This window comes from Urocitellus parryii, chromosome 11, assembly GCF_045843805.1.
Source record: "Urocitellus parryii isolate mUroPar1 chromosome 11, mUroPar1.hap1, whole genome shotgun sequence".
Lineage (NCBI taxonomy): Eukaryota > Metazoa > Chordata > Mammalia > Rodentia > Sciuridae > Urocitellus > Urocitellus parryii.
Window position 1 is genome coordinate 105,487,741 of NC_135541.1, and position 25,244 is coordinate 105,512,984.

Sequence of the window (25,244 nt, forward strand, 5' to 3'; positions counted from 1 at the left end):
GAAAGCTAAGACACACAGGTTATGGTATAGCTATGACTGGACCCCAGGACCTGACTTTAAACCCAGAGCTCAGACAGCTGGGTGGTCCCTCACCCACCTCCCCAGACTCCAGATCTGGTATGGAAAGACCTTTACCCCAGCTAAAGGAGGACTCCTTCCTGCTCCCCAACTTTACAGGAGCCTTTTCCAGGGCCTCTCTTTGGTCTGGTAAACTCTGACCTGCTTTCAGACTTCAGTGCAAAGGCTACTTTTTCTGACCCTCTCTTGACCTCTCTGAGCGGTCAGGCCAGCCTGTCCAACAACACCACCCGCAGCCTGCATCCTATGCTGGTCCCTTGGGGCATTCCCCAGGATTTGAATTTTTGCTTATTTATCCAGGCAATGAAGATCTGTATCTGTACTTTAACAATCTCTGATTGTTACACCCTCAAGTCGAAGAACCACTAGGTTAATTCCTGAGCCCATTGGCAGCCTCTCCTGCCGCCTAACTTAGTTGAGCCAAGCTTGGGGGCTTGGGCTGCCAGAAGGAAGTTCATAGGGTCAGGATCAAGCCACAGATACTTCATAAAAGAACTAGAAAAAATTCAGGAGTCCACCTGTTACCAGGCTGCTTACGGGGGCAGGGGTCCATGCCACTGGGTGACTGTCCTACTGTACACTGATGGCTCCATCCTTCAGGGTGCAGGACAGAACTTTGACTGTGGGACAAGTGCGTGTCCCCAGGACTGCTGAGGCTGCTGGCAGCCAGGGCCCTGCTCACTTCCTCACTCCGGACCTGGTGCATCCTGAGGGCAGTGGCAGCGACTGTAGGTAACACCCTACACTCTCCACAGCCTGGCGCGGGCCTGGCACCTGCAAAGAGCCCTGCTCTGCTCCTCTCCCTGGCAGAAGCTGAGCAGCATGAGAAGAGCCTCCAGGTGTCAGAGCTGCCTGGGCTCCAAGAAGGCAGCTGTACCAGGGGAGGACGAGCCCCTCTAGCTCTCCAGCGAGGCCCTGCAGCAGGGTCAGCTGCTAACCAGGGACTGCTGGGTTGGGAGGGAGGCTGGCCAAGATGCCGTCCATCATTGTCAATTGCTTGTCATGAGTCTCTTTCTACAGCTTTTTAACTTCTGGGTAAGTAAAGTCACCATGGAGGAATCTTCAGTGATAGGTAAGGAAGGAGAGTTTGGCCAATGGGTCTAGGCCAAGGTTTCTGAAATCACTGCTCAGGAGCACCTCCCTATGCCTCTACCTGAGATCCTCTCAGCTGACCAGACCCTGAGCAAAGGCCTGGTGAGGACAGTCATGATCCCCCATTCCCTCATCTCTGCCCTCCTCTGATTAGAGGAGCAGCCTGGGGTGGCCCTGCAGAGAGGGTGTATAAGGGAGGGGAATCTCAAGTCAGAAGAAATTGCTTTTATTATCAACAAAGTTCCAAGAGATGTCAGCTCATTCCTACCATGCTGGGACTTTAATTAAATTTTAAACCCTTATTTCCTTTTTTGAATTTCCATGTATCCAAAGAGAAAATTACAACAAATTTAGTTCTAGGTCTAATTGACTTTTTTATTCATGATTCATGAATTGAGCAACACCTCATTCTCTTTTTTTGGTACTGGGAATTGAGCCCAGGGTTGCTTTACCGATGAGCCACATCCCCAGTCCTTATTTATTTATATATTTATTTATTTATTTTATTTTGGGAAAGGGTCTAGCTAAATTGCAGAGGGCCTCCCTAAGTTGCTGAGGCGGGTGTTGAACTTGCCTCAGCCTCCCAAGTCACTGGGATTACAGATGTGCATCGCTGTGCCTGGCTGGGCAACATCTCATTCTATAAAATAGAATAAGTCAAGGGTTCCAAAGTACTGAACAGAGGAGTTTGACCTTATAGACAAAAAAAAAAAAAAAGAAAGAAAGAAAGAAAGAAAAAGAAAAGGGCTGAAAGAAGCAATCCTTCTCACTGGCTCTCCTGATTTTGTGGAAGTGTGGAACAGTGACTCTGTTTTGGCTTGGTCTGCTGGGCCCAGTGCAGAATTTCAGTCCAAACCAAGAGCCTCCTATGAATTGTATTTAGCACATGGAAAGTACTTCATGTTCCTTGTCTTCAGGTAAACAGTTAATGAAAGCTCTGCTAATGATGATGGAGAACTGTGATTCCCTTGGGAGCTTGTTTTATTTCATTTTCTTTTACTTCCTAGAAGCAGCAGCATCAGGGGCTGGGGTTGTGGCTCAGTGGTAGAGCGTTCACCTAGCACGTGCGAGGCCCTGGGTTTGATCCTCATCACCACATAAAAATAAATAAACAAAAAGTAAAGATATTGTGTCCAACTATAATTAAAAAAGAAAAAGAAAATAAACAGCATCAGAGTGGGGAAGGAAATGACTTTAGCAGTCATCGGTTGAAGACAGCAGGACTCCTTGTCAGGGCTTTGGTAATATCCCTCCAACAATGTAAACAGGGCCTGTTACTCTCATCATTCTAAGGAGGCCAGAAGGGAGAGTCACGGGACCTGGGCTCTCACCCATGGTGGGGGCAGCTCCTGGAGGAGGGGATGCCCAGGTGCAGGAGTGAGTGGGTGGGGAAGTAGGGGCCAGGATCCTGGTTAGAGGTTGCAGGGCCGCTGTGGGCCACACGAGGGCGCACCCGCACTGCCGCATCTGGGCTGGGGGGGGGGGTAGCAGGATGGAATGAAGACCTGACAGGACCTTGGGGGTGGAGGGAGGGAGGGCGGGAAGGGACTGACTGTCCTTTGCACCCAAGGACTGGCCCCCTCTCTCCAGGCTTCTTGAAGAAGGCCGGTGTGATGTCCCGGGGAGCCCTGGAAACAGATGGCTTTCAGGTCCTGAGGAATTCATGGTAGGTCAGGGCTGTCTTTGTGGGGGAAGGGGGGCTGTTTGCGCCTATTGAGGTGTGTTTCCTGTGGATCCAAGAGTGTTTACTGTTGGGTTGGGGTGACGGCATACACACCACAGAGGTGTCAGTGTGGAGTGTGGGCTCCCCAGGGATACAGTGTGGGAGGTGGCAGTGGGAATGTTCTGGTTCCAGAAGGCTGGGGCTGGTGCTGACAAGGAGAGAGGACCCTGAAGCAAGATCCAGCCCTCATGGACCCAGACAGGTTTCCTGGTCTGAGGCAGGGACAAGCCTCCATGTTTGGCCAAGCTGGGCACATCCCCCTGCCCTAGCCCAGCAGGACGACATATCGATGGCTTCCCCACCAGCCTGTGTCCTCCACGTCCTCTGTGGTCCTCCTTTCCCAGCAGAGGCGATAGTTCACAGCAGTGCCCAAGCCCTGGAGCCTGTCCAGTTCTGCCACGCAAGGACCTGGAGTTACCAAGATTTGCCCAGGGACACAGCTGAGCTCTTGTGACCCAAGGAATAGCACTGGTCTTTCCCCCTGAAAGCTGCATGGGGCAGTTGGCAAAGAACCCAGATTGGGGGTGGGAGGGGCAGCTGCCGTGAGCCTGGAGGCTTCTGCCCACTCCCACTGTGGTCACCAGACAGCTCCTTCACATGAATGAGCTCTGCAGGCTGTACCCTGGCCTGGTGTCTCAGCCGGGGATTTGAAGGCATTAGCGTTGGTAGAAATTAAACCCGGGTGGGGACCTCAGGTCAGTAGGCTGAGGCTCTGGACAGCGTCCCAGAGCAGAGGGAAGAGGAAGTCCTGAGGCTTCTTGGAGCCAGATTGGGAGGGGAAAGAGCAAGCCCAGGAGTCCTTGGATTCTGAAACACGGGGCAAGAACAGGACTTCGATGCCCAGAAGACCCCCTACTGGGAATGGAAAGGGCTCTCTGGGGGTCCTGGTTGGTTCCTCTCTCCCTGTGCAGATTCCCCAGCACATATCCCCTCTGCATCTTGGCCTTGGCTCTCTCCACCCCCTCCTTCCCAAGGGCTTCAATAACTGGGACCATGTGATAAGTGTGAGAGGAAAACATCATTCAGGATCCTGACCCCTCCAGGGAGTGGCAGGACTTATAGTGAGCAGGAGATCCCAGGAGCAAGACTCCAAGAAAGCATTGGTATCAAGTCTGGGTTGGTCAAAATTTCAGTTTAGTGGACTAGGAAAGTAGCTCCGTGGGAGAGCCCTTGCCCAGCATGTACAAGGCCCCGGATTCAATACCCAGCACAAAAACAAAACAAAACAAAATTTCAGTTCCATCACCTGGTGGTCATGTGACCTTGATGAACAAAAAAAAAAACACCAAGCATGGTGGTATTCGTCTGTAATCCCAGCCACTGGGAAGGCTGAGGAAGGAGGGTCACAAGTTTGAGGCCAGCCTCAGCAAATTAGTGAGACCTGTCTCAAAATAAAAAATAGAAAGGCCTGGGGATGTGGCTTAGTGGTCAAACGCCCCTGGGTTTAATCCCTGGTACCAAAAAAAAGCCAAACTCATCATCTGCAAATTAGAAACGATATTTACCCTGCAGAAGTTTGCAGATTTAGAAATGAGGATAGTAAATGATCAGTAGTCAATGCTGTTACTGTTACTATTTTCCAAACATCCAGACTCACTAGGATGGCTCTGGGACTCTCACCTTTCTAAAAAGCAGGCCTCTCTTCTAGGATCCAAGATCCAATTATAGAGCAGTCCTAGAATCTGCCTGCACTAGTGTGATAGTAAGAAGTTGATACTGAGGTAGGTGTGGTGGGTGTCGTAAACATGTGGTCCTTGCTGCTTGTGAGGATGAGGCAAGAAGATCACTTGAGCCCAGGAGTTGGGCAACAGAGCTAGATTCTCCTAAAAAAGAAAAAAACATTAAAAAAAAAAAAAAAAAAACCTTAATTTGACTGGAGGTTTAGCCCTTCTTCTCTTCCCACCCCCAGCCTCCCATCTCTGTCACCCAGTATAACCCCCATAGGTGAGCCTGGAAGGAGCCTCCCAATTCCAGGCACACAATGGGTGCTTACTAATTGTTGGTGGAGTTGAATCACACGCAGGCCATTGAATGGGAGGGAAGGGGCTTTCTGTGAAGTCAGTCCAGCACAGGCAGCCTGTGGGTGGGCACCATCCCAGGATCAACTGCCGGCAGTGGATGGGAGCCCCACCCTATCGGGTGCGCCTGCTGCCGAAACCTGGCAGCCACCCCAGGTTCCTCCCATCCCCCACCCCACCCCCATAGCTCACTCTGCCTCCTCCTGAACTCAGCTCTACGGCCCACCCCCACCCCCATCCTCCTCTAGGCTGCCATGATTTCCGGCCCAGATGGCCGAGTTATAAATGAAACCTTGCACGCAGTCCTGCCCTCTTCTAACCTGTTGCACAAACTACATCAAAGTGATATTGCTGAAACCAGAACAGCGACGATCCTTTCCCTGATTAAATGCCTTCAGCGGCCTCCCAATGCCCATAGGCTAAAGCTCAATGCCCAGGAAGGACACTGCATGCCCCATGAGGTCTCCCTATCCTCTTTTTTTTTTATTATTATTTTTATTTTTTTAGACATTGATGGACCTTTATTTTATTCACTCATTTATATTCAGTGCTGAGAATTGAACCCAGTGCCTCCCACAGGCTAGGCAAGTGCTCTACCACTGAGCCAAACCCCACCCCGCCTCCCCATCCTCTTTCCTCTCCAGCTCATCCCTCACCCACTCACCCACCACACTGTGCACCAGTAAGACAGACAGACGTCCACTCCTTCCAAATGACAGACGTTCTCTATCTTCCAGGGTTTGTAAGGGTCCCTTGGGTGGACGAGAACATCATCACACACCCCTTGCTTCTTTCTGCTTGACTTGGTCCATGTCGACTTCTCCTTCGAGCCTCATGTTCAGAGTTCCCCCCTCCTGGAAAGACTTCATGGCTCCCCATCTCCCCCCGGACAAGTCTTGTCAGGGTCCCCTGTTTGACTCTCACAGCCCTGTTGATCCCAGGCTTTTGTGACAGTTTTCTTTTATGTAGAACAATTTACTTTGTGCTTAGTCTATACTAAAGGGCATGGACCTGTCTTGTTTGCTGTTGACTCTCCCAGGGCCAGCACAGTGCTGGCACACAGCAGGCACGTGACAATGACAGCATATGAACCATAACCCACACTTACTCAGCACCTGCTCTTGTGCCAGGAACTGTCCAGGACACCCTCCAGGCAGAACCCTTGCTGGCTGAGGAGCATCCAGGACCCACCGCCACCTATTTCCTGTTCTTCAGAGGCAGAAAGCTCAGTCAGGTGCCTGGCACATGCCTGTCATCCCAGCCACTGGGGAGGACAAGGCAGGAGGATCGAAAGTTCAAACCCAGCCTCAGCAACTCAGCGAGGCCCTAAGCAACTCAGCAAGTCCCTAAGCAACTCAGCGAGACCCTGTCTCCAACAAAATATAAAAAAAGGGCTAGGGATGTGGCTCAGGGGTGAAGCACCCCTGCGCTCAATCCCTGGTGCCAAAAAAGAAGAAAAGAGAGAAAGCTAAACACGGCCTTTCCCAGATCCGGTCCTTCCGAGGGACAGTGCAGACGGGATCCACCACTTAGACCCTCACATGAGCCTGGGGAGGTGAAGGAGGCCGCCTTCCTGCGTGGGCTGCCCCTGGCAAGCTGGCCATGCAGTTGCACGTTTTTCCTGCAGCAGCAGCTGGTGTCCAGTCCCCACCCTGGGCGCCAGGGGACAGCTGGCAGAAGCAGTGAGGCCCGCCTGCTCCCTGGCCACAGCCGTTGGTGCAGCCTTGGGCGCCCGCCTGCCTTTCCTGCTCAGACCCAGCGGCAGACCCTCTAGAGACTCAGCCCCCCCCCATGGCCACACAGGCATCCCCCATGCCCCCAATCCTGGGTCCAATCACTTTCCATTCAAGACACCTCTGGTGGCTGCTGTGTCCTGCATGGAACTCTGCCACACAACCATGACTGTCATCGTTTTGCCAATGAGGAAACTGAGGCACAGAGGCGCATGGCCATTGAGTGGCAAGGCCAGGCTTTGGTTCCAGGTCTTTCTGAGTTTGGTGCCCATTCTAGTTACTGCCTCTGAGAGTATGTGACACTGGTGCCAGGGGAGGGAGGTGGCTCAAAGAGCTGGGGGCAGGGGCTGGGCTGCCTTCTGTCCTGAGGCAGGTGACCAAGGAACCTGTCCCTTCTTGAGCAGCACAGCAGCGCAGCCTCCTGGGGAAGGGACAGGAGCTGTGTTGTCCCTAGATGGGCTGAGCAGGGCAGGGAGGCTGCCTGGGAGAGCCAGGCTAACTGGGCAGGACATCAAGCTCAGGCAAGAAACATTCCTTTTGTAGTTCATCTCATTTATGTTGCTTAATCACAGTGAGACCATCTGGTGTACCACTGATAGTGGCAAACATGCACTTACGACCTTGGGAGAAGACAACATGCTTCGGAGACTACTAGGACAACTATCAGGGGAATGATACCAACAATTTGGAGTGTGTGTCTCAGCCAAGGTCCCCCCATGAGCCAAACCAAATAAAATAAACAAAAGAAAACAGGTCAGTGGCAAGAATAAAGTACATAAACCTAGTATCTGTGTCCAGAGGGCAGTAGAGAAGATTTTAGATGTTGGTCTGAAAGCATTTTCAGTCCATGTCAATCTGATGGATTTTCCTGGTTTGAAATTTGCAAGTGTCCCAGTGAACTTTCTGAGCAGTCCACATATCAACAGGCACGAAGCTGCCCAGGTATAAACTGTTCTGGTGATTTCTCTGGAGCCTTTATCAAGTCTTCTGACTTCAGCTTTCAGGGACCCTTTTAATTCAGACTTTTTTTTTCCCTAAGGGGCTATTTATTGATTTATAGTTTATTTAAATTCCTTAAAGCTGTTTGGTCATGCCAGGAGCCATGACCACACACCTATGATCCCATGACTCAAGAGAATGAAGTAAAACATAAAGTTTGAGGCCAGCCTCAGCAAGACTCTGTCCTACAATAAGAAATAAAAAGGTGTGGGGACGTAGCTCAGAACTAGAGCATGCCTGGATTCAATTCCCAGTACCAAAGGAAAAAAAAAAAAAAAGCTGTCTTGAAGCTTTTGTAACATAACCAAGCTAGCATTTCCAATTGTTTCCTGTTACAAAAATAACAGATTTTGTTTGAGTTTATGCAAATAACTCTATTGCCATACAAATAAGAATATTCCCTAAGAGGGCTGGGATTGTGCCTCAGTGGTAGAGTGCTAGCCTAGCATGCAGGAGGCACTGGTTTTGATCCTCAGCACCATATACAAAAATAAATAAAATAATTATATCCATCTACAACTGAATATATATATTTTTTTAAAAAAAGAATACTCCCTAAGAGTTTCCCAGTTCTAGAGTTATCAAGTAGGGAGCCAAAAAATGTTTCAATTTTTGTTCACAATAGTATACTTTACCAAATTCCCCAGATAGCTTAAGGGAAAAAAAAAAAAAAAGTTTCCTTAAATCTGAAAAATGCAAACCAAAACCAAAAAAAAAAAACAAAAAAAAAACCCTAAAGAATGAACAGTGTTTGTTTTTTGTTGTTGTTGATTTTTGGTACTGGGTATTTAACTCAGGGGCACTCTACCACCGACCTGCATCCTGAGCCCTATTTTGTATTTTATTTAGAGACAGGGTCTCACGGAGTTGCTTAGCATCTCACTTTTTTACTGAGGCTGGCTTTGAACTCCTGCCACAGCCTCCTGAGTTGCTGGGATTACAGGTGTGGGCCACTGAGCCCAGCCATGTCATTAATGCTTGTTCTGCTTGATATTGGGTTAGCAGTTTCATAAACTCTTCACTTTCATTAAAGTTCTGAAAATTCTTACTCAGTTCAATGGTACGGTCTTAAGAAATCTATGCTTGTTAGGGTTTTCCACGAATTTCCTTAAATGATGTTAAACCTAAACCTTGAAGTTACCTTTGTTGTAGATCTGAGAGAAGATGGAACACTTCAGTAATGTCGTTGCTTACCGGGTGTGGGGGTACATTTGCATATAAACCCAGCAATTTGGGAAGCTGAGGCAGGAGGATCACAAATTCAAGGTCAGCCTCAGCAACTTGCAAGGCCCTAAGCAGCTTAGCAAGACCCTGTCGCAAAATAAAAAGAGCTGGGGATGTGACTCAGTGATTAAGCAGCCCTGGGTTCAATTCCTAGTACCAAACCAAACCAAATTAAAAAAAAAAAAAAAAAAAACCACCTGATTAAACAGGATCATAGTCACTATGATGGTTATAAAACGTATCACAGTGAAGAAAGATTTCACTGCAAACACAGGAAAGTTACATAGTTTTAAAAAAAAAGAACTTAGCTCTTTTAATATTGAGAAGAATAAGTATTTTTTTATCAAAAGACCTCATACAAGACAAGATATTCTGTTCTTCATAAAAGACAGAATCCGGGTATGGGGCTTGCCCAGCATGTGTGTGGCCCTGGATGTGGTCTCCAGCACTGGGAGGGGAGACGGGGGCACAAATAGACACTACAACACAGTCCCACAGAATCCCTTAGCAGATAACTTATAAGGTAAAGAAACCCTTTCAGAGCCTTTTATCAATGCTCTGAGGAAACCGTTTCTTTAAAAGGGAAGACCAAATTCTAGTTTTGTTCTAGTTTTGATATTAAGAATGAATTTAAGCTGGGCTTGGGAGGCTGAGGCAGGAGGACGTGAGTTCCAAAGCCAGCCTCAGCAAAAGCAAGGCACTAAGCTACTCAGTGAGAACCTGTCTCTAAATAAAATACAAAATAGGGCTGGGGATGTGGCTCAGTGGTTGAATGCCTCTGAGTTCAATCCTCAGTGCCAAAAAAAAAAAAAGAATACATTTAGAAACCTCATTCCTCCAGGTGGTGGTTTCTCACTCTGTGCCCACCACTGGCTCCCCGGGGCATACAGAGGGGTTGCTGTCTCTGCTGTGTCTCACCCATGTGCTCCTGTGGCTGCTGCCACCACTTTCCCTGGGGTCTAGGGAAGTAAGGGAAGGACCTTGCAACCTGTCACCAAGAGAGCATATGAGCTGACCATTATTAGCTGTGGCTCGTCTCTCCAAAGCCACGAAGCTGACCATCCAAAGCTGACGATCCCAGAAGGCCCTTCTGCCACGAGATCTGCAGAGGGATAGTCACATGAAAGTCCTCCTGGCAGAGAGGCAGGAATGGGTCAAGCGTGAGTGAAGAAGACTCAGAGCTCACAGAGGACCAGGGTGCAGCTGCCCAGCTGCAGGCATCTCACCAACCCTCTGCTGAGGATGGGAGGGCCAAGTTGGTCTTCCCCTTTACAGCCCTTCCACAGGGAAGCTCTTCCGTGAAATCCAGGGGTCTCCCAAAGATGACAAAACAATTATTATACAGAAGCAGGCAACTGAAATGGAGGATTTGAGGAGGCATGCAGAATTTCTTGGGGTTGAGAATGAAAGATTAAGGAGGGAAAATGAACCACTAAAAATTGGAAAGGCCAGACTTCTAACAGGTCCAATAGAGAAGGAGCTGGACATTGATGCTAATTTTTTTTTTTTTTTTTAAGAGACAGGGTCTCATTGTGTTCTCCAGGCTGGCCTCAAACCCCTGGCCTCAAATGATCCTCCTGCCTCAGCCTCCCAAGTAGCTGGGGTTACAGGCACACACCACAGTGCCCTACATACTGATTTTGTTGAAAAGTCAGAGTTATGGAGCTTGCTGCCACAATTCAGAAACTGCCGCAACCTCTTCAGCCCGGCAGAAGTTTGCAGCAAATACCAGGGAAGACAAGAACATTCCAGTATCCAATCTTTCTGCTCTTTTCTCAACACCTGGAACTCCCCCTTTAAGGAGCCATCTGAGAAGATTCTAAGAGGACTTACCAATAATTAAAATGGAAAGCCTGGAGGAGGTCAGAAAAAGAAATAATACCATAATACAGCTAATCCAGGAAAAAAAGAAAAACCACATAAAAGTGTAAACCCAGAAATGCTTCATCATCTGGCTTCCTGCAGGAGAAAAGACATTGCCAGGAGGTTTGGGAAACAGTTGCCATAAATTATGTCAAATATCTGACTCACTGACTCTACCCAATGATTCCTAGTGGCAGAAACTAAACTCTAGGAGATTTGCTTTCTCCTGATAAAAACCAAATGTCTACCTGAAATAAATAATAATTATTTTTCTTAAATTCAGGGTTAAAATGCATAAAAGTACATTTCTTGAAAGCAATCTAAAATGTCATAAGCAGGGGCTGGAGATGTGGCTCAGCGGTAGCGCGCTCGCCTGGCATGCGTGCTGCCCGGGTTCGATCCTCAGCACCACATACCAACGAAGATGTTGTGTCCGCCGAGAACTAAAAAATAAATGTTAAAAATTCTCTCTCTCTCTCTCTCTCTCTCTCTCTCTCTCTCTCTCTCTCTCTCCTCTCTCTTTAAAAAAAATAAATTAATTAATTAATTAAATAAAATAAAATGTCATAAGCAATAATGCAAGACCTAAATAATATGGTGGCTGAATATGGGACATGGGACATGCCTGTAATCCCAGCCACTCGGGAAGCTGAGGCAGGAGAAAGTGGTGGCTAGCCTGGGCCTAGACCCTGTCTCAAAATTAAAAAGTAAATAAAAAGCCCTGTGTTGAATCTCCAGTACAAAAAACAAACCAACAAAACAACAACAACAACAACAAAAAATATGTTTAAAAATTTTTGTTCAAGCTGGGTATGGTGGCGTAAGCCTGTAATCCCAGTGGCTCAAGAGACCAAGGCAGGAGGAGTTCAAAGCCAGCCTCAGCAGTGGCGAGTCACTGAGCAACTCAGTGAGACCCTGTCTTTAATAAAATATAAAATAGGGCTAGGGATATGACTCAGCGATCAAGTGCTTCCGAGTTCAATCCCTAGTACCCCACCTCCATTTTTTTTCCACTCAAATTTAGTTGATTTGACCACACCAGATTCTCTTTTGCTCACTCTCTCTCCAACTTTTAAAATTTTTTGCAGTGCTAGGGATGGAACCCTGAGTCTTTTGCATACTAGCTATATCCCCAGCTCTCTTCTCAACTTTTATATCTATTCAGCTTTTGCCCTGTATTATCCTTTTTCATCCTAAAACAATATGTCATTATACTTCAAGACAAAAATTAATTTTTCTTTTAACAATCAACAAAAACCTACATCTTTAGCTGGGTGCTGTGGTGCATGCCTATGTAATCCCAGCGGCTTGGGAGGTTGAGGCAGGAGGATTTTTGAGTTCAAAGCCAGCCTAAGCAACTTACTGAGGCCCTAAGCATCTCAGTGAGACTCTGTCTCTAAATAAAATGCAAAAAAAGGGGACTGGGGATGTGGCTTAGTGGTTGAGAGCCCCTGGGTTCAATCCCCAGTATCAAAAAAAATCCCCACAAAAGAATATTTCATAACTTTATTCACAAAGAAATGCATCTTATTTTTTGGTATATTTTGCATATGGAGTTGTTTCCTTTTTAAAAATTTTTTTAGTTGTAGGTGGACACAATACTTTTGTTTTATTTATTTGTTTTTATATGGTGCTGAGGATCGAACCCAGTGCTTCACACGTGCTAGGCAAGTGCTCCACCACTGAGCTACAACCCCAGCCCTTTTTATAGTAATTTTATCTTTCATTTTTAGTATGAATTAATTGCCACATACTAACATCTGTATATTTACCCATTTTATAATTTCTAGATGCATGCATTTCCTCATAATACCATTTTTTTATGTGACGCAGAACATGTTTACTAACAGATCCTTAGTTCTTCCATAATAATAAACCAGAAGGAGATAAGTTTGATTTTATGTTCAGTAATTAATGTTTTGGCATTTTATCTTATTTGGAAATCTTCTAGGCATTTAATGAATATCTATTATTCATTTTTATCTTAGCATAGCTTTTAGATTGCAAATTACCAAAAAAAAATGTTTTGACACCATTTTAAGTATACATATATACACACATATATTTATAGCACAGAAATATTATTGAAAGTTTTACTTAAAAATTGTATTACATTTACTTACGTTCACCTAATTCACTAGTTTTAAAGAATTTTTGTATTAGGGATTGAACCCACAGCTTCATGCATGCTAGGCAAACACTCTACCACCAAGCTACACCTAGCCCTTTTTTCAAGTTGCTGAGATTGTTCTGGAATTTGCAATCCTCCTGCTTTAGCCTCCCACGTCACTGGGATGGCAGGTGTGTGCCAGCACACCGGCTCTGCTTTTTTTTTTTTAAATCTAAATTGTATTTCTGACAAAAATGGGACAAGTTAAAGCTACCTGCTCACTTGGCCATAGCTTTTTAAAACTAATACTTGTGGGAAAAAAAAAAACAAGATTTTTTTTTTTTTTTATCAGTTTCCAAACACTCCCCTGCTCTCAATTTTAGACACAAAGTCCAAGGTTCCTAATGAAGATCCTGAAACTTTAAGTTTACTAATTTAGTTAGATAGGAGCTTTCTAATTTAGCTTCTGCTTTTAAGCAGATTATGGAGTTCAGGGTAGAGCCCATGGACAAACAGGACTGACAAAGCATTTTTCTAAATGGATTACTCTGAGCCCAAGAATCTGACTAGGGCAGAAAACTAGTTAAAGAAAACCTTGTTGATCTGAGGGCTTAACTTTATCAACACTTTATCTAGTTTTCTTTTCTTCTCCCCACCCCCCTCTCTTTTAGATACTGGGAATTGAACCCAGGGGTCTCTTTCTCTGAGCTACATTCCCAGCCCTTTTTATTTTTGAGACAGGGTAAAAGTTGCCCAAGCTGGCCTCAGACTTATGATCCTCCCATCTCAGCCTCCAGAGTAGGTGATTATAGACATGTGACATCATGTCTGGATTTTTTTTTTTTCCCTTTTCTTTTTTGAGACAAAGTCTCACTATGTTCCAAGCTGGCCTTGAGTTCCTAGGCTTACAGGGTTCTGCAGAGCTCTAGGATTACAGGCACATACCACCAGGCAGGCTATATATAGTTTTCTTTTGAGGCTCAGGATTGGATGGTGACAAAGCAGATTCAACTTAAAAAAATAAATAAATAAATTACCCACCTAAGCTTTTCATTTGCTCTTTTTGGAGGAGTCTTTCAGAGAGGCAATGTTTCGAGTCTTCTTCATATGAAAAATGGGTGTCCTGTTGTCTCATTTGGGAGCCCTTATTTTCAAATATGCCTGGTTTTTTTTTTTTTTTTTTTCCTTTAGGCAAGCTGGACAAAAGTTGTGGGTCAACTAAGGGCCTACTGCTTGCAATGAACATCTGAAGCTGGGGCAGTGTGGTGGGACTAAGTCCTTAACTTGTGGGGTCTGACGCTTTGCTGGATGGAGCATGTCAGGATGGAGCTCCATGACAGGACTCCCAAAGATTATCTTTGAAAAGGGAAGGGAATTCAGAGAATTCAAGAAATGCTTAGTGTGGGGAAGTAAAAGCAGATATTTGGTCACAGAAGTGTTCTATGTTGAGTGTAAGTATGTAGAAAAATAGCCAGTTCTTCCTTTACAGCAGCCCTCGGGGCCTTGTGCCTCTGAGGTTTGGCCTGTGGACTTTAGGGCCCTGATCACAATGTATTGCAAACATTTTATTTTATTGCTCACAGCAGATTAAAAGCTTCTTAAGAGACCAGGCTAGCCTGGGGCCTGGTGAATAATTCGTGATTAACACGTGATTATCAGTCCCTTCTCCCATGGTCCTCACAGAGCTCTCCCTGGCCACTTTTCTCAAGGAGAAAAACCTCCTGCATAAGCTTCCCTAGATCCTAAAATCAAAAGGTATCTCTCACTTTGTATGCTGTTTCTTCTCAAGAAGCTCAATCTGGTAGAAATTTTTTTAAAAAAGGAAGCCGGGCACAGTGGCACACACCTGTAATTCCAGCGGCTGGGGAGACTGAGGCAGGAGGAATGTGAGTTCAAAGCCAGCCTCAGCAACTGCGAAGCACTAAGCTACACAGTGAGACCCTGTCTCTATTAACTACAAAATAGGGCTGGGGATGTGGCACAGTGGTCCAGTGCCCGGGAGTTCAATCCCTGGTACCAAAAATAAAAATCTAAAAAATAAATAAGTTAACAATGCACTGCACTGCTATGAAAGGACAAATAGGAGTTGGTGCAGAGGAGAAAGGAGGCATTTCCAGGAATGGGTCAGCAGGTCTGAAGGCAGGCAGGTGTGCGACAAGGGCTTGCACTTAGGAACTAAGAAATCCAGTTGAGATGGAGAGCAGGGTGTGGGTGGAATACTGGCAAGAGAAAAAACTGTAGAGGCAGGGAGCAGCGTGGTACACACCTGTAATGGCGGCAACTCTGGAGGCCAAGACAGGATTGCAAACTGGAGGCCAGTCTCAGGAGTTTAGCAAGACCCTGTTTCAAAATAAAAACTTAAAAAAGTGCTGGAAATGCAGCAGACAGGAGCTGATCAGGGAGAGACCAGTGGGTCAGGCCAAGGAATTTAGACTTGTTTGGACTTTATCCTCAAATTATAGGATTTTAAGAGAAATTACATGATTATATTTGAATTTTATTACTTTTATCTTTATTGGTTTGTTTAAAGTAATAAAAAAAAGCAAAAGATAAAGAACTTTTAAGTAACAATACTGAGAGAATTGACCCTTTTAGAAAACTCATTTAGGCAACAGTGTTGAGACTGGATTAGAAATAGAGTGAGAACAAAGCCAGGGAGGCTTCTATAAATCAAGCCAACAGAAGAGGAGTGATGGGAAGGAGAAACAGTCAATCTGCAGGACTTGGCAACTGATAAGGCACAGGGGGAGTGGGGGGAGTGGCTGGTGTAGAGATAGATACTGGGGGGTGGGGGCTCTTAACTCTGCAGGCCTGCTTCCTCATTTCTTAGCCTTTGAGAAAACAAGATAGTACTTGAAATTTGGAAGGAAAAAGTTATCTAAAGTCTCTGTAGCTCCTTTTTCTAATAAGCATATACAAATAAAGCCTGAGCAAAACCACACAGGCCTTTTTTTTTTTTTTTGACGTTAAGGTGATTTTAAGATTAAAAAATGAGAAGAAAGGAAAAAGATAAATCACAAAGACTACAACAATCACAAACCTTCTCTAAATAATTATGCCTATACAGATTGTCAGCACACCAGGTGACTTTTAATCCATCCCCATCCAGTTCCCCTCCTGGCCCTCTTAATGGCTTCTAGCCACTTCCTCTTGGGATGTGGCCAGTCTAAGCTCAGGAAATTCAGTTTTAATTCTGGAATCAGTAAAGCATATTAGAAAAGGAAATCCCCAAGTGTAAAAAGAATCACATTATGAGTTTCAAAGCCAAGGGAAAGGATCATAAATTAAGATTGTGAATTTGCTGGGAACCATTTTACTCATTTTGATGCAGGGCTCCTGCGATGTGGCTTGGCCACTATTCACCCTTCAGGATCACCCAGGATTTGGCCTCTTCCATTCTTGTTTCCAGAGCTTCCACCCTGCACAGCCTTCAGCTTTGGCAGAGTTGCTTTTCTGACCACAGGGGAGGTGCTGGGCCAGGATGAAGGCCCACCTAAAGGGCCAGTATTTTGAGGTACACCTACCTCCCAGGGATTTTGCTTGAGATATATTTGAAAAACCTTTGTAAATAGATGAGCTAGGGCATTATCAGCTGTTCTTTATTCATCGCTGTTCTGGTTGATGACTTGACTTGCTACACTGTGTAGCAGAATATTCATAGATTGATTTTTAAAACCACATGCGCTGCGCAGTATGTTGTGTACCTTCACACTTAATCCCTGCAGTAATTGTCATATTTAGCAAAGATCCAGAAATTAACTTGCTCAAAGTCACACTTTTTGATCCTTTTACACTCTCCTAAGATTGGGTTAGGTTTGCTAACCCTCTACATCAGTTTCCAGTCTTCCCCAACAGGCTAGCAGCCCACAGTCGGTCTAGGAACGGTATTTGTATTTTTGCTTCTTGAGAAAAAACAGCATGCAAAGTGAGAGATGCCTTTTGGTTTGAGGATCCAGGGAAGCTTCTGCAGGAGGTGTTAAAGATGTTCCCAAAATTTGGATGAATTAATGTAAACTTACCCTACATCTATTATTTATATCTATTATGTTGCTTTCTATTTTCCCCATTAGAATGGAAGATTAAAAAAAAAAAAGATAACTGGCAGGAGGTAGTTGAGTAAGAGCTATATGCACAAGCAGATTCCACCTTGTTTTTCTTTTTGGTGCTGGTGTTTGAATCCTGGGCCTCACTCATTGCTAAGCATGTCACCACTGAGCTATACCCACCCCTAACCTCACAGTCTTTTTGTGACATCAGTGTATTGTTTTCTGAAGCTGAGCTCAGAAAGATAATGCCCCAGAACCACCACAACCCTCTGAGGTGGTGGAATGCTGAACCTCTGGCTTCCTGAGTTCAACATTTACTTGCAGCTGATGCTCAGAAGAGGAACCGCAGGAATATTGTCTCCAAGACACCTGCCTGCAGGAAGGAGCCCTGGCAGCTGGCCCAGTGCAGAGGGACTCCACAGCTTAGGTCCAGTCGCCAAAGAGCTTGAGTTCCACGTCTCACTCACCCCACTTTCACCAGAGTACAACCCTTGAAAAAGCTGAAAAAAATTACTTGCTTATAATCATCATTAGCTTCATTTTTATTAGGAGACAACTGACTCTTGCCAGAAGTCTTTCAGATCAAATCCCGTGGTATTTTTCCCCTTGCTACATTAAAATTTTCTTTTTAGAGCTAGGGATACGCTCAGTGGTACAGCACTGGTCTAGTAAACATGTCATGCATCTTCGCTTAATATTTTCATGTTTATATCACAATCACAAGGACATTGTAACTATCATTTAAATACTTACTGACATCCCCTTAAAAGATAAACATGAACTTTCTTAAAATTTGAAATTTTTAGGGAAAACGATAAAAATGTGAATTCCAGGTACTTGATACATATTACAAAACTGCTTTCACAAAATGTCATACAAGCCGGGCGCAGTGACACATGCCAGTAATCCCAGTGGCTCAGGAGGCTGAGACAGAAGGATCGAGTTCAAAACCAGCCTTAGCAACAGAAAGGCGCTCAGCAACTCAGTATAGGGCTGGGGATATGGGTCAGTAGTTGAGGGCCCCCAAGTTCACTCCCCAGTACCCCCTCTCCAAAGAAAAAGTTATACAAATTTACTCAGCCACCAAGCAATAATTTGTCATTTAAACCAAGTCAGTGATGTAGTAGGGAAAAATAAAAATCTCTTCAATTTTCCAATTTGCTTTTAAGGATATTGCTAGGGACAAAAAACTTTAACCAGAATTAGTTACTGATTGTATTTCCTCATTTATACAATCAACACAATTGTGGAGGGAGTGTGCTATTATAGTAGAAAAGAGCAAGGACTTTAGGATGCATCTCACAGCAAAGAGCCAGACATACAAGCACAAACCACAAATGATTTCCCATCCATTTACATACAAAAGAAAAACAGGAAAACTAAAAGGAGGGATGTGATCAAAAAGGATAATTTGATCACTTAGCTAACATTCTAAAGAGTCACCGCAAAACCATTCTTTCCAAGTAAGAATCAGCTTTGGAATTGTAAGAGTACAATGTTTTCCCAAGCACTTAAGATTTTTAAAAATAGGGCTGGGGTTATAGCTCAGTTGGTAGAGCGTTCGCCTCACATGTGTGAGGAGGTACTGGGTTTGAGCCTCAGCACCACATAAAAATAAAGATATTGTGTTCATTAAATATTTCTTTAAAAATATTTTAAAAGAAAATTTTAAATAGGTGTTTACATTTATCAAGCACTTGCTATTAACATAGCTGTCACTTGTCAATTGATCTTTTTGACAAACCTAGGGCTGGGTACTAATTATCAACATTTTAAATAGGAAATACCCTGATGCTTAAGGAGGCCAAGTTACTTGGATGAAGTGACGTAGCCTCCATTCGAACCCAAGCAGCTTACCTTTCGCCCAAGCAGGAGGCTGTGACTCCTTTTCCTAGCTGTTGCTACCCTCCAGGCAAGTCAACACAAAGCAAATGGATGATGCCCGTCAGTTTTGGAGAAAGATATTCTACCCTCACCCATCCTATTACTTCTACCTGCTCACATGTGAATCAATTTGCCACTACAGTCCAGACTTAATTAGAAAAGGGTGACTGACCCTAATATCCTAATGCTAGAACACATTTCAGGAGTGATATACTTGAACCTCACCCCACCCCCATCAACACCAGCCCAGATGCTTCTAAACTCTGAAGCAACTTGGCCTGATCACATTGGAGCAAGCCAGGCAAGTTTGGGATGTCACTTCTCATCAAGTACTGAAAGAGTGTTCATAGTTACACAAACTATCATTAACTTCTTTCTTCATGTCTTCTAGGCAAATGCCTGACGTGTTTGTTAAAGCAAGTCGTGTTGCAAAAGTGGAAATTTACTGTTAATCTTTCCTTACCTTTCCAAACAAAAGTGTGTGGTAGGAGGGAGGGGCCACACCTGCACTGATGAATGAATTTATCATGCTGAGAACCATCTGCTAGGGAAGGTAAAACCCAGACACAGGTTTTTCACACAAACATGTAGCCAATTCCCAATTTATCAATTAAAATTCAATACAATAAAATGTGAGCTCATATAAAAATACCGAATGGTTAACAATTTTTTCCTTTTTAAAATATAACTTTAATATTGACATGTACAACTATGATATAGACATAAACTACTAAATTCAGACAACTTAATAAACCCAGAGGATTATTCATTGTGACTAACTCAGGGATAAAAAGAGCCCAAATTTTCCAGTTTGTTTTACCATCATCCTTTCCTGAGTACTTTTTGTAGAAAACTGTGCTAAGGTGATCTAAACTTTATTAAGAGACTTGCATGTAACCTTGATAAATGGTCTGGTTTATGTTAGCATGATCTCCTATAATTGTCAAATTTCTAAGTAACTTTCCTGCTCCTTGTTTCAGAGTGTACTCTTGGTCCGTGTCTCAGGCCTTTTAGATACTGCATCTACCTAGGAGGGTGGGGGGCAGTGAAAAGGAAAAGGTAGGAGGAGTCCTACGCACACATCTCTTTACCCACAGCAGCCACTAAAACTATTGAACTGAAATAAAAATTCATATGAAGTCGATCTTCAAATAAAGTAAGGGACAACAGAAAAGATCAGAAAGCTGGATGTTTCCAGGATTGACTTACAACAGAGAGATGATGAGCCAGTTGTTAACCAGGACCCTTAATCCTTAACTAGGAAGAGAAGACATGGAGCAGACCCGTGTTGAGTTTTCAACTTGGCTGTCACCAAAACTGATCTGGTATAAAACCCCTGGGTCAGGGTTTTAGCTCAGTGGTAGAGCACATGCTTAGCAGATGCAAGGCCCTAGATTCAATTCCCAGCACCAGAAAACAAATCCTTAAAACCTACCTCTTTAGTGCAAAAAAATAAATAAGGGCTGGACAGGTGATAACAAGTATAGTTCCAGTTTTGAGACAGTAACTTTTGCTTTTGATTACAACAAATTCAAAACCCTTCATTCTAGAGTAGTGATAAATCTACACAATATTCTCACTCCTGTAATAGGATTTAACTACTGAACATGAACAACTTAACATCTGGGATGGGGAGCAGGGATAATCCTCTAAGGCTTGCTTTATTATTTTTTTCCATTTCTATTACTTACAATTCCTCAATAATTGTCTTCATTTTTATAGAAGGGAAAAGAGGTACACGGAGGTTAAACATGGGTTTAGTGTCCAAACAGGCTCAGTCTGCCAATACTCTCAGCAGGCTTCTTCCCTCAAATTCCTTCCTCTCTGCTATAACACTCATACAAAGGGAGTTTCTCATTGTGTCCTTAACGCTAACTGCTCTGGATGCTCTCAATTTAGGAGAGGAGGTTTCCCCTCCTGCTTGTCTTAAAGCAAAGAGGAAAGGTGAAAAATCAACACAAAATAAGCTATATACACAGAATTAAGGCACATAAACTGGGTGGTTTAATATTAGCAAAGGCCAAACTGAAACTTGATAATGAAAATGAAGACACAGCAATATTTTCTTCAACAAAATAAACATTTGGAGGAAGAAATATTTTCTAAAAATAAAATAAATGTTTTATTTGCAAAAGCCAGTCTCTTATACAAGGTTTTGAATCTATACTTTCACTTATCAATTACAGTGGTATTTTAAATGCATTGAATAATTCACTGAATATATTTGTCTTTCTGCCTTAATTTAGAAGATATTAGGTTAAAAAATAAAAAAATATTTAGTTCCAATCTGTCCACCTCCCCTCCTACCCTTATACCAGAACCATTCTCCACATTTCAGGAAAGTCAAAAGGGTCACAAAACTTGAGTTTCACGTGGATATAAGAATGTGCCCAATAATTCTAAACATATGTCATAATTTTCTTCTTAAGCCCACTCAGAAAAAGAGGATTTACTGAAACTAAGCATATTTTACAACTTCCCTCCCCATCTTTATTGGTTTGCCTAGGTCCAAATTTTTCTGGCCCCCTTGAATTTGCAAACACTGAAAAAAATGTAAAACAAAACATGACATACAAACATTTATCTATACTGAATAACACAGCCCTAACTAGAAGCAAATATAAACTGAATCACCAAAAATCAATGGGGAAAAATTCCAGGAGACTGTAGGGGGACAGCTCAGTGGTAGGGCATATGCTTAGCATTCTTGAAAGCCCTGGGTTCAATCCCCAGGACCACCTAGACAAAAACAAGAAAGCAGCAACCAACAACACAAAGCCAACAGACACAAAGATTCCAATAGTCTCATAGTATAATTGAGGTTTTAGAAAAACCAAAGGTGAATATAGCTGATGCTTAAACTATCTGTCTATATTTAATTACATGAGTTGCATTTACTTAGGAACCATGACTATAAAGTTTTCTAGACTTTAATACTTTTAAAGTGAGAAAAATAATATCCAGTGACTTCAAAAAAGACAATGATCTATAACCACTCAAAATGTTTTTGAATAGGGGAGAGCAGTAATTTAGTGAAAAACACCAACAAACAAACAAAAGGAACAACAACAACAAAAAAAAACCCACTTAGTTTCTAATAAGAATCCTGGAAAAGGTACCCGAGAGATGTTGACAAATACTATGTGGCTAGGACTGTCAAGATGTTTCTCAAATTTTATGCTTTAAATTTTCTAAACATATAGCTAACAGGCACATACATATGCCAGGCAACTACTGATGCTAGAAAAATATTTTAGTCAGCATTTTATAAAACCTCCAACTTCGAACCAACATTTCTGTTCATGAGTGTTCCAATAACAATGTCTGACAATACATTACAAATAACAATGAAGCAAAATTAAGTTTCAGAGTTGCCTCAAACAAGTTAGTTGTTATTCTTTTAATGTGACACTTAAAATAAATGAATTCAGAAGAATGGTTTAAAAAGTTAAGGCTCTCTAAAGAGTTCTAAAAACTAAAACTTAAGGCACATGTTATAATCTTTTTGACACTATTAAAAGCTAAGATTAAAATAAAACAAGACAAAAAAACACTACTTCTTTCCACATACTTTGCCAACCACTCCCTCCCCAAAGCATATGATATTTTCAATTCAGGCTATTGGTAAGGAGTGAAACAAAAACTCCATCATGAACACTGGTATGTTTTCCACACAAATGTTCACTGTCTGTGTTGAGCACCACTGATAGACTACAGGCCAGTACAGTATTTTCAGAAGTCTTGGGTCACCAACTGCTCCATTTACGCTCCAGCCTCTTTGGTTCAGACTGGACTCTCTTCCTCTTTGGGGTCTCCTGTGTGTTTTGGCTTTGGAGATTCTGCTGCTTTAGTAACTTCTTTTGGATTATCACCAACATCCATTCTGGTCTCCTCCTCTTTACCTTCCTTTTTCTGCTTCTCATCTGATTTCTGTTCTTTTGCCAAAAGTCGATAATTGATTCCCATGCCAATGAAGAGATAGATACCAGCAAAAATTAGGATCACACCACATGACCAGTATGTGTATTTGTAGTCTCCATACAAGTCATTGAGACGACCTAGAGAGATAAAAAAGAAAGAAAGCAATGTGGGTAAAAATGAACAGGGATACCCTTTCCCAAACAAAGTATTAAGGATCCTGTCAGAAAAAAAAAAAAAAAAAAAAAAGATGTTGATCCAATCTTCTACAAGCCCACAAATGACAAATCAGTATAAAAAGGAATTTCTAAAAATTATCTATTTAGAGTTGCCTTGTATATTGTTATTTTTGGCAACTTGAAAAATCATCAATTCTCGGGCAAATTTGAGTTAGCATTAAGACCTGGAGATCAATCTGCAATCAAACCCCTCAATACATAATGGAAAAAGTGTTGCTCAGAAGAGGTCTGGGACTCTTGTCTGAGGACACAAAGCTATTCCAGTTACAAGAGGCCAATGCTCTTTCTCTAGCAGAATTTCCCAAAGAGTGTCCTGTGAACACTTGCCCTGTGCTGGTAACTAAACTAACAGCGATACTTAGCCACCATTCTAAGCACTTCATTTTGACAGGCATATTCCATGGTTGTCATCATTGTATAGATACAAAAACTGAAGTACAGAGACATAAGTAACTTATCCAAGGTCATAAAACTAATAAATGCAACCATTTGGCTTTAATCTGGGAATTCTGACCCCTGGGTCTATTGTGCAAAAGTGAGCCGAATGTTTCAAAGGTCAAAAGAATTTGGGGTGGCATATCCCTTCCTTTTATCTTCAAGGCTTTGTGAAGTCTGATAGTAAAGAAATCCATTTAACTTGGTGTTTCTACAGGAGGACCAGTTAGGATTTTACCATTAGGATCAGGAGGAATAGGAAACAGGAGTTTGGTTAAGGGTGGTAGTTGTGATGGAGAAAAATGAGCATTAGAAAGAGATTAAGGAGATGAAATTTGACAGAATTTGTAAACTCATTGGGAAGAGATTGGAGGAAGAGAGCCTTATGAAAAGACAATTGTAGCCAGGCATGGCGGCATAATCCCAGCCAAGTGGGAATAGAGATAGGATTGCAAGTTCAATACCAGCCTCAGCAACTTAGCAAGTCCTTGTCTCGAAAATAAATAAATAAAGATGACCGGGGACGTGATTTAGTGGTAAAGCATCCTTGATTCAATCCCCATTATCAAAGAAAAAAACCAAAATGATAGCTGTCGACTTTTGTTCACTCCCCAAAACGAAATTCCAAAAGTATGTATCATATCCAAAAGAGGTTCAAATTACTTTCTTACTTTGTGTTATCTATGGAGCTATTAATTTACAAGATGAAGTATTTAGTAACCTCAGGGAATAGTTCCCAAATTACACACTGACTTACAAGCTATATAATCTTGGCCAAATTATTTTACATTTTCAAGCTTCTATTTCTTCACTTATGAAATGGGGATTAAAATAGTCCTACCTCACAGCCTTGTAAGATGCAACAGATGCATACAACTTTAGTGTTGGTACCACTGTAAACTTACACAACAGCTATTATTACATTATTTCTACTGGAATAAATTCCAGCATTAAAATAAAATTCCCTGAGGGCTGGGGATATAGCTCAGTTGGTAGAGTGCTTGCCTCCCACGTACAAGGCCCTGGGTTCAATCCTCAGCACCACAAATAAGTAAGTAAGTAAGTAAATAAGTAAAATTCCTGGAGCCGAGAATGGTGGTGCATGCCTATAATTCCATCTAAAGCAGGAGGATTACAAATTCAAGCCCACCCTTGGCAACTTAGATCCTGTCTCAAATAAAAAGGGGAAGAGATGTAACTGAGCACCCCTGGGTTCAACCCCAAGTACAAAACACAAAACAACAACAAAAATCTCCAAAGTACTTTTAAAGGTAGAATCGTTCTCCTACAAAGAATGTGTTGTTAGTTTTAGTGATAGAAAATTTTTAAAATATTGTCTTTTAAAATATCTGATCCTGCTCCCACAATCTTTCATGCCCTTCCTTTCCATCTTGGGCCTGGCAGAATGGCTCCCACAAAGAAGGGTTGCAAGAGGAGGGGCTGTTCTGCTATCAATGAGGTCGTGACCTGGGAATACACCACCCACATTCACAACATCTGGAAATCTGCCTTGATGAAGGAAATGGGAACTCCAGATATGCGCACTGATACTAGGCTCAAAGTTGCCTGGGCTAGAGGAACAAGGAATGTCCCATATCACATTCAAGTGCAATCATCCAGAAAACATAATGAGGACGAAGATTCACCAAACAAGCTTGATACTTTGGTAACCCATGTCCCTGTTACCTTGTTCAAAAATCTAGTCAATGTGGATTAAAAACTGTAAAAGAACAACAACAAAAAAACCTGATCTTCTTGTACAGCTGATGGTTCCATTTTATTTGACTCTGTATATCAGCAATTACGCTTTGTCAAGTTGTGTGCCAGCACTGAGAGCACAGAAATGAGACACACCTGCTCTTTGTCAAACAGCTCACTAATG

At 43.1% G+C, this 25,244-nt stretch overlaps 1 protein-coding gene and 2 pseudogenes across 9 annotated transcripts in view; 2 read left to right on the forward strand and 1 right to left on the reverse strand.

The window, feature by feature from the left end:
* The window catches only part of LOC113186641 (nuclear receptor-binding factor 2-like), a 64,867-nt pseudogene extending 54,023 nt beyond the window's left edge, over positions 1 to 10,844 (forward strand).
* LOC113186681 (large ribosomal subunit protein eL31 pseudogene) lies at positions 2,765 to 25,211 on the forward strand (annotated as a pseudogene). Of its 4 annotated transcripts, none has more exons than XR_013342203.1 (2): positions 2,765 to 2,836; positions 6,042 to 6,083. The product of XR_013342203.1 is annotated as a large ribosomal subunit protein eL31 pseudogene, transcript variant X4 (transcript). The 4 variants fall into 4 exon arrangements; XR_013342200.1 differs by lacking the exon at positions 6,042 to 6,083 and adding an exon at positions 24,767 to 25,211 and having other exon boundaries at positions 2,768 to 2,836; XR_013342202.1 differs by lacking the exon at positions 6,042 to 6,083 and adding an exon at positions 7,217 to 7,364 and having other exon boundaries at positions 2,779 to 2,836.
* The window catches only part of Slc16a1 (solute carrier family 16 member 1), a 55,885-nt gene continuing 51,507 nt past the window's right edge, over positions 20,867 to 25,244 (reverse strand). For all 5 annotated transcript variants that reach the window (XM_077791529.1, XM_026394199.2, XM_026394197.2 and 2 more), the window contains one exon: positions 20,867 to 22,828. In XM_077791529.1, the coding sequence (XP_077647655.1) occupies positions 22,554 to 22,828 (275 nt within the window). In that variant the 3' untranslated portion in view covers positions 20,867 to 22,553. The remainder of the gene's footprint in view (positions 22,829 to 25,244) is intronic.